The sequence below is a fragment of the Gavialis gangeticus genome, unplaced genomic scaffold, assembly GCF_001723915.1.
Source record: "Gavialis gangeticus isolate Ggan-Ray unplaced genomic scaffold, GavGan_comp1, whole genome shotgun sequence".
NCBI classification, from domain to species: domain Eukaryota; kingdom Metazoa; phylum Chordata; order Crocodylia; family Gavialidae; genus Gavialis; species Gavialis gangeticus.
In genome coordinates this window covers 103,083,116-103,091,983 of record NW_017729022.1, presented here as the reverse complement: position 1 = coordinate 103,091,983, position 8,868 = coordinate 103,083,116, and the positions used below count along the sequence as shown (strand labels likewise).

Below are 8,868 nucleotides of genomic sequence, written 5' to 3'. Positions count from 1 at the left end.
GGGGGGGGGGGCAGGCACTTGCCAATGCTAAGGGAAGCTGTCCAGGTGCTGGGACTGCAGAAGGGTGGGAGGGGGAGGATGCCTGCCTGTCCAGAGGGGGAAAGGGGCAGGGTGCCCTTCAGGGGCAGCAAGGAGTTGCATGGCTGGCCCAGCAGCACTGGGGCCAGTGCTTATTCTCACAGGGGCTGGGCACCTGGGAGACACTGCAGGGCTGGGTGGAGCAGGGGGCCTGTGGGTCAGGAGTGAGAGGCATTGGCAAGGCTGGGTGGGGGCTGTGGCTTGGGAGTGAGGGGCATTGGGGGGGCAGGGGACTGGGTCAGCAGGGCAGGCCACTGGCAGTGCAAGGGGGTTGTGGGTCAGGAGCGAGGGGCACCATCAGGGATGGGGGGGACTGTGGCTTGGAATTGAGGGGCACCAGCATGGTCCAAGGGGGCAGGGTACTACAGCTTGGGGGTGAGGGACACTGACAGAGCTGGGGTCTGTGGGTTGGGAGTGAAGGGCAGCAGCAGGGCTGGGGGGTGGGGGCTGTGGCTTGGGAGTGAGGGGCAACAGAATGGGCAGAGACAGGGCACCAGCATATCACTGCCTCCTCCCCCCACCTTCCCTGCCAGTCATATACATGTCTATCTGACAGGTGTCTTCTTTTTTGGAACTGGAAATACAGCAACCCTAGCTTTGACCCCAGGAAGGGGCTGGAGCCAAAGCCACAATGGCTGCTTGCCCCCATACCTCCCTTATACTCAATTCTAAGATGAAGGGCTATGTCTGCCATGTTAAAAGGCTTTGTCTTAGAATCAAGTAAATACAGTACTACTGTAAGTCTTAAATTAAAGACCCCTGAAGTCACTTTGAATCTTCCTGTTGACTACAGTGGACTTTGATTCAAACTTATACTACATCAGTATGAAAGCCAAACCATTTTAAAGGACTGAGCCAAGGGCTTATAGTGCTTCCCTATAAATTATACAGCTGTGACAAGCAGTTTGCAGTGTTTTTGAAAACCAAAATCAAGGGCTCCTTAATCTGTATTCTGATGTATGCAGTGTTAAAATGACACTGTCACTAACTTCCACAGTTAGGTTTTATAATGTTATAATGCAGTAATGTTGCAATGCGTTATAGTCTTATTGGATTTTTATTAATAATAGTTTCTTGATGCAGATGAAACTTTACATTTAATGTTAGTTGTACAGAAAGGGTATATGTTGCACTATAACATAGTATTTTGTGTGACAAACTCGACTCAAGTGCAGGTGTTCTCTAGGCAACATAAAATGTATTTTGTGCATGATTTTCACACGGCCTTTTTACAGTGTGGTCGTCCCACTGTATGTTAATTAAAGTAAAGCATTCTTTCATTTTTGGACTTGTGAGAAACAGATGTTATTTACAAGGAGCAGATGGAGAACCCACATACACTGGGATTAATAAATTGTTGCTTTACATCACAGTGCTCAAAATAGCCCTCACTTTTTACTGAGTGGTTTTTAATGGATCAAGCTAAATGCCTAAAATGCAAACATAACAAATTCATGTAAAATCACACTAAGAAATGTCCCCACCTCCAAGTTCTTGCCAGTGGACATGTAACATGGTTTCTAACTTTAGGAAAATAAATACATTGTCCTTCCCATTGTTGGCAAATTACTGCTCATCTTATGTATATAAATGGTTCTGTTCACCTAAGGGTGTAAACAGAAGTGTAGCTCCTCGCTGTAACCGAGATCACTTGACAGGAAGCATTCTGAGTTGCAGTGACCCTCCAGACCAAACAAAAGTTCACTGTTAGTTCCAGGGGGAGGGGAATCTAGCTGCTGGCTGCTGGCTTGCAGCCAGTTTTCTCTAGTAAAAGGCCCTCCTCCCTGCCAGCCCCAGCTGTTTTCAGAATGGGGGCAGGGAAAAGGGAGTAGAAGGAGCTCATTCTAGAGGTTCCCTACCCTAACTAGTGCTGGAGGGTGGGATGCGTGAATTGGAGCCTCTCGCCTATGGGGAGGCTCCAATACACCCACCACACCTTCCAGTGCTGGCTGAAAACCCCCCATACCGAACTCAGTCCACTCCCTTTCTCCACTCACATTCTGAAAAGTGACAGTCTGGCTGGCAGGCAGGCAGACAGAAGTTACAGAATACACTGTTTTGAAACATCTTCATCTGATCCCTCATGCAATGAGGGTTCAGATTTTTGCCCAATCAGCCATTTTGGGATCTGTCTGCAGCCATGTACTTGTATTTGGTCACAGCTATAGACCACTTTGTGGCTAGATTGGGCAAAAATTGTCACTTTTGTCTGCGCTCTAGGATAGTGACTGGTACTTTACTGAACAGGAGTTAGGTCTGAAAACCTGCTCCAAAATTATTCAGGCCTGATTTCCCTTTTGTTTACACTGGTAGAATAGCTAGAAAATAAAACAGAACGCAAGGGTAAGCCCTCTGAAGAATAAAGAGTAATTCAGGTGAAAGTCTTGATCCACACCACTGAGATAAACCGTATTAGGCTCTGGCCCTACAAAAACTTACACAAGTTAATAGAAACTACTTTCTATGCAGTTCAGCATATGCATTTATCTTCACAACAGCTGGTCCTTGGGGTGAGATTTTCAAAAGTGCTCAGCTCTACTTTGTTCCCATCCCACTGAAGATTATTTAGCATTGAACACTTTGTGAAAACAAAACTTTAAAATGTCTTTAGTTGTGATTTTGTTATTCTAAGGCAATTAATATAGGATTGATTCTGTAATCACTAGCACCTGCTTTTTACTAGTGTGGCTATTCTGAAGTCGGTAGAGTTACCGTAGCTAAAACATTTTTAGGTAGATTTTACTATCCGATAAATATTGGACACATAGTTGTTGCTTTTTGCTAGCATAACTCTCCTGACTTAGGTAAACCCTCCAACACAAAATTGTACCAACCATTTGAAATAACAGTTTTGTACATCTGCATAGTGTTCTTGCTCTTCCCACCTCCCCGCTTGTTTGGTGAGTCACTCACATTGTTGACTCACAGTTACCTTCAAATGCAATGGAAAAATGAAAAGCATTTTGTAAATAGATTTTATTATCCAGTAAATAGTGGACAGAAAAATCAAAGATATGCTAATGTTAGAACATTTTTTTTTAATCAGTATTTCAGGCAAGATTCTGAATTCTCAGCATGTCATGGGTTAATTTTGATTTTTAAAGAGTTCTGATATTAGTATGTTCTTGAAGGTAAATTGTGTTCTCCCTCCATAATGTATGCGTTCACCAAGCAAATGCAGGAGGGAAACTAGAGTAATACAAAATTGTACAAAGCTGTTACTGTAAATGCGTAATGTGATAATTCTGGTGGTGACATCGACAGAACTGTAAGAGAAAAACATTCATTTTCCAGGCTAGTACAATATATTTCAGCTATCTACAGTATGTTGCATTGGTTTGCAAGTACTGTTGGACTTTGAATGATACCATGTTTTCTTTTGACATTTTATTGCATTTCAGAACCACTCCCACTTTCTAACATAAGGAAATATCCTTTAGAAATTCTCCCATTTATTTCAGTGAGAGGTGGTTCAGGTATATATGTAAATAAATCCCTTCTCTCCCTGCTTTAAAAGACCTTTAAGATAGTAGGTCCTGTCCTGAACTGCCCAAAATATAAAGAATATCAATTCAGCCTTCACCTGTGAGAGAGAGTGTGTTAGTGTGAATGAAATTCCCAAATACACAGTTCTGTTAGATGGAGCCTCCGTTTCATAAATACTTTAAAGACTTCAAAGTGTGAATTTATTGTGTGTCAAAGCAAAAAAATAACAATATCTATTTCCTGTATGAAGAGATAGTTTAAGAAAATATTTGGGGAGTATAGAAATGCTTCATTTTTTTTAACTTGTTAATTTTATGGTATGGTCCCTGCCACTAAATGTCTGTGGCTAATAGAGGCTATCTTTGTATAGCTGGCAAATACTTCCTTGCCATCCCCATAGGCTTCAGTGACAAAGCATCATTTACACTGTGTTAAACATACTGGTTATTTTCGGCAGACTTGTCTGTTCACACTTCATTACACAATGATTACCTTACAGACGCATGAGTCATACACTGGTAATGCCCTGGTGATTAAATCAGTCTGTTGTTTGTACCTCATTAAGGAGCAATTGCAGTGGCTATTTAAACCATACTTCCAGGAAAAAAATAAAACTGTTTGTAGAGTTCTTTGCTGGAAATAAGCAAGAAAAGTTGCAAGTAATAATTTTAGTGCTTCAAGGTGCATATGTGACTTTTTACTTTGGCTTTTAATGTGTTACTTTACTGAGGTACAATATTTTGCTTAGTAGCAATTTAGAGGTATTTAGAATGTCAGGATAATGTCTGAGATGTGCTGCATAGTTCTGACATCTATCTCAGAGTGGGTATTTAACATTAACCCACATGCCTGCTATGGGGTAGGGGCTTCACAGAGTAACTGTAAAATCTCCCACCCTAAATGCCCATTGAAACAGCGCTTGGTTTTGAAAAATGTTCCGCTTGTTGTCTGGGGAATGTTTTCTACTTCCATCTCCCACTCTTCTCCCCTATGTTGTTTGGTACCTTTACTTAAATCTGTTCTGTTTTTACTTAACTACATTTTTTGTTGTCAGCACAACCTTTATGATTCTTAACCATATATATAAAATAGTTACCCCAGTATTTACGCATAAGAATATATATTTTAACCTCTAAAATGTTGAATGAATTGTGTAATAAAACCATTTCTCTTTGTAATGCCAAGTTCACAAACGTTATGGCACTGATAGTTCTGGGGTGCCAGCAGTGGCTACAGCTGAACTTATGGTGAATGTGGCTTGATTATAAATGCAAACAAGCCAAGTCTAAAATAATGTGGTTGTAATGGGAATCAGCAATAGGTATATTATTTTAACACAAGCAAACCGAGAGAGCTCAGTTTTTACAACCTCTACTCAAACAAATCATGTCTAATTGAAAGAATAGCCCTGCCGATTTCAATGTTAGGATTCACGAGTAAAATTTGCACCAAGACATAGGCCCCTTCAATTTATGTACTTGGGCAGTTCTGTTGAATTCAGTATGGCCATTCATATACTCAGAATCAAGCACTGATGTAAATATTTTTAGTATAGGAAAGTTAATTCCCCTAACGGTAAACAGTGCTTAAAGCAATTATTATTATGGATACAATGGCAGATATTTATAACTGCTTACATTTTAAATGATTTTTTTTAAAGCACTGATAAATAACTAGCATGATAAGTTCTACTGATATGTTGGATGACTTCCTTTGTTGTTTTCTGTTTTTACAGCAACTACAGTGCACTATTAGGAGTGTGGATCTATGGCTTTTTTGTGTTGGTCCTGCTGGTACTGGACCTTTTATATTACTCTTCGATGAACTATGATATTTGCAAATTTTACCTGGCAAGGTGGGGAATCCAGGGAAAGTGGATGACACAGGGACAGAACCGATGGATTAACCCTGCTCAAGATACAAGCCAAGTACAGACACAGACACAGCCTCAGCCTCCGCTTCAGCCACAGCCTCAGACGTCACAGGCACTACCTACTGTAAAAGGAGATGCTTTAAACCCACCACTGATGTCTTTTCAGAATACATCTGCCTGGTAAGTTAAGATACATTGTGGTCTTTCCCCTTCAACCCCATATTATTGTGACGTATAGAGGCACCCACTAATTATGATGTACAACAATGAATATATTTTCATTTCTAAAGGAACGTACACTCAAAGAGTTTGGTGTAACATCAGAATGGAAAACCATTTTAATTTGTGAGGATTGATTACATTACTATCAGAAATTGTGAGCTGTCCTATCTTGTCAGACCTATGAGTATAGTTGTATATTACAATGTGGTGTACACATGTTCCTCAAGTTTTCAAGAGGAAATGAGGTAGATCAGGATATATTTAAATACTTTCTGCCATGTTTCATGCAAGTACAATAAGTCATTTAAAAAGCTACAGTTCCACTGGAGCTAATATTTATAAAGTATTATGCTGAGAAATTTTGCTTTGATATCAGGCACCAGGGAAAATGTTTGTCAATAGCTTTTTCTTTTTGCATAGAGGCAGCCAGGCTTAGGGAACAATAAAAGGATGGAGAGAACCTCTGCAAACTGCCTAGGAAGTGAGGAAACTAAGACCCAAGGAGGTGGGACCAAATGAACTTATGCTACAGAAGCCTACATAGAAGACTTACCTTTTTACAGTCTGCTCATTTTGCCAGCCAAAAAATTCTGTCTGGGGGCTCCTGAACCAGAATGTTTCTGTAAGTGCCCCTTCCAGAAAATAGTGCCACTCCCCTCTTAAACAGTTGCATTCTTTTACCTCTCATCCCAAATGAGCATTAAACAGTTTAAAAACAAAATCTTGTGGGAAGGAGTTTCCACTTACTAGCCAGCCTTAGAAATGAGCTCTGACGAAGGAGCACTGAGTTTAGGTAATTTAAAAGATTGGCAGAGGAAAGGTGCCTGAGAATGAGCTAACATCAAAAGTACAATTTAACAAATGAGAGAGAGAGAGAGAAACCTAAGAAGCAGGCAGATCACATGGTGCAGGCAAGAGCAATTGAATACAGGAAGAATGCTACTGGAGATGAAGAAATGTTAAATCAAGGTATAAAGCAAGGTCTTAGGAGTAGTAGGGACAAGGAATGACTAGTATATTTTAGAGCAGCTGTAGCAGGATTATCATTGAGTTTTGGCAAAAGTAAGTGCTCGTACATTAACAAGTTCACAGGCAAGCCCTACATTTGCACAGCAGCTAAGCAATAAGATCTTGATACTGAGTGGGTACAACCATAATATAAATGAGACTGCGAGTGTGATTTCTGTTGTGGTTTTCCTAAGTAGCATATATTTGTTTTAAAGAAAATCCTGGAATATGACTGTATTTTCATAATACACCTTCACCTTTATTTGTGACCATAGGTTAGGAATAATAGAAGTAGGTGAGCAGCTGGAATAGGAGTCAGAAATAATGCATTCAGTTGAGCTACTAGTTATATACCTTACTAACTAGACACATTTCAGCACCCACCCAAGTCAGTTTACTTTTCTTGCTCACATTCTAAAATTATTTTATCTTTTCATTAGGAAAATAAAAATGGTGCCCTAACATTTTTCTGTCTCAGACCAGATCTAACCAATCTTCATAACTGGCCTCTATATTGTTATAGACTGCAATTCCAAACATTCCTGAACATTTAGGTTTCCAAAATCCAGAGAGAAGGAGAGCCATTTTTTACTTCTTGAGAAGGCTTTTCAATGCATTACAGAAGCCCTCATGACCATTGTTTTCCCACAATTTTACCAGAGTGCTCTAACATAGCAATAGCTAGAAGAGGGATTAACAGTTTCTACTCCATAGAATTAATATGAGGTTTGAATGCACCAAGGGACAGACTTCTGATTTGTAAGCAAGGAGAGTTTCTTCATCCTTCATGATGTCTGCAAACTGCTGGGAAAAATAAAACTAACAACAAAAACAATAAGAACATTTTATTCCCTAAAAGGCTGTTGTCTACTTTGATTTCCAGCCTCTTTTTTGTGTTTTCCCTGCAGTCTTAATTGGATATGATAGTGTTCTTCACATGGTATTCTAAACTGTTGCTTAGTGTTGTGCACATTTAAACAGCTGGCTTTTCCACTTCAGTACCAGTAGAAGTGATTTCTGTGTATACATATTTTCAATGAAAACTCTGTGTTAATGAAATATTTAGGTTGCACAGTCAGTATCACAGTCAGAAAATGCTGCAGTTCCTATAGCACTTTTGCTTGGGGGTTTTTATTTTGTTTTGTTTTGATATATAATGTATAACACAAACTGTAACGGACCTAGACACTTACTAGAAAAAAATTGGACAAAATAAAGTTGCTATGGGAAATAACCACTTTCATGATTTTTTCTCTTCTTTTTGTGTGATATTAAGAGGCAACTTTTAATGTAGATTCATAGATGTTAGGGTCGGAAGGGACCTCAATAGATCATCCAGTCCAACCCCCTGCATAGACTGGAAAGAGTGCTGGATTCAGAAGATCCCAGCCAGATGCCCATCCAACCGCCTCTTGAAGACCCCCAGGGTAGGGGAGAGCACCACCTCCCTTGGGAGCCCATTCCAGACCTTGGCCACTCTAACTGTGAAGAAGTTCCTCCTAATGTCCAATTTAAATCTGCTCTCTGCTAGCTTATGGCCATTATTTCTTGTGACCCCCAGGGGCACCTTGGTGAGCAGAGCTTCACCAATTTTCTTCTGCACCCCCATGATGAATTTATGGCAGCCACAAAGTCGCCTTTCAACCTTCTCTTGTGGAGGCTGAGGAGGTCCAGGTGACCTAGTCTCTCCTCGTAGGGCTTGGCCTGCAAGCCCTTAACCATACGAGTGGCCCTTCTCTGGACCCTTTCCAGGTTATCCACATCCCTTTTGAAGTGTGGCGCCCAAAACTGCATGCAGTATTCCAACTGCGGCCTGACCAGCGTCCGATAGAGAGAAAGTATCACCTCCTTGGTTCTGTTTGTCATGCATCTGCTGATGCATGATAAAGTGCAGTTAGCTTTTCTGATGACTTTGTCACACTGACGACTTATGTTCATCTTGGAATCCACTAGGACTCCTAGATCCCTTTCTGCTTCTGTGCTGCCGAGCAGGTCATTTCCTAGGCAGGTAGGTGTGCTGGACATTTTTTCTCCCTAGGTGCAGCACTTTGCATTTCTCCTTGTTAAATTGCATTCTATTGTTTTCTGACCTTTTGTACAAGCTGTCCAGGTCTGCCTGTAGTTATTCCCTGCCCTCTGGTGCGTCCACTTCTCCCCACAGTTTTGTATCATCCGCAAACTTGGACAGAGTACACTTCACT

At 40.8% G+C, this 8,868-nt stretch overlaps 1 protein-coding gene across 5 annotated transcripts in view; it reads left to right on the top strand.

Moving 5' to 3' along the window:
- KIAA1644 (KIAA1644 ortholog) overlaps positions 1–8,868 on the top strand; it is a 280,240-nt gene that overhangs the window by 163,648 nt on the left and 107,724 nt on the right. For all 5 annotated transcript variants that reach the window (XM_019515763.1, XM_019515760.1, XM_019515764.1 and 2 more), the window contains exon 4: positions 5,300–5,617. In XM_019515763.1, coding sequence (XP_019371308.1) covers positions 5,300–5,617 — 318 coding nt within the window. The remainder of the gene's footprint in view (positions 1–5,299; positions 5,618–8,868) is intronic.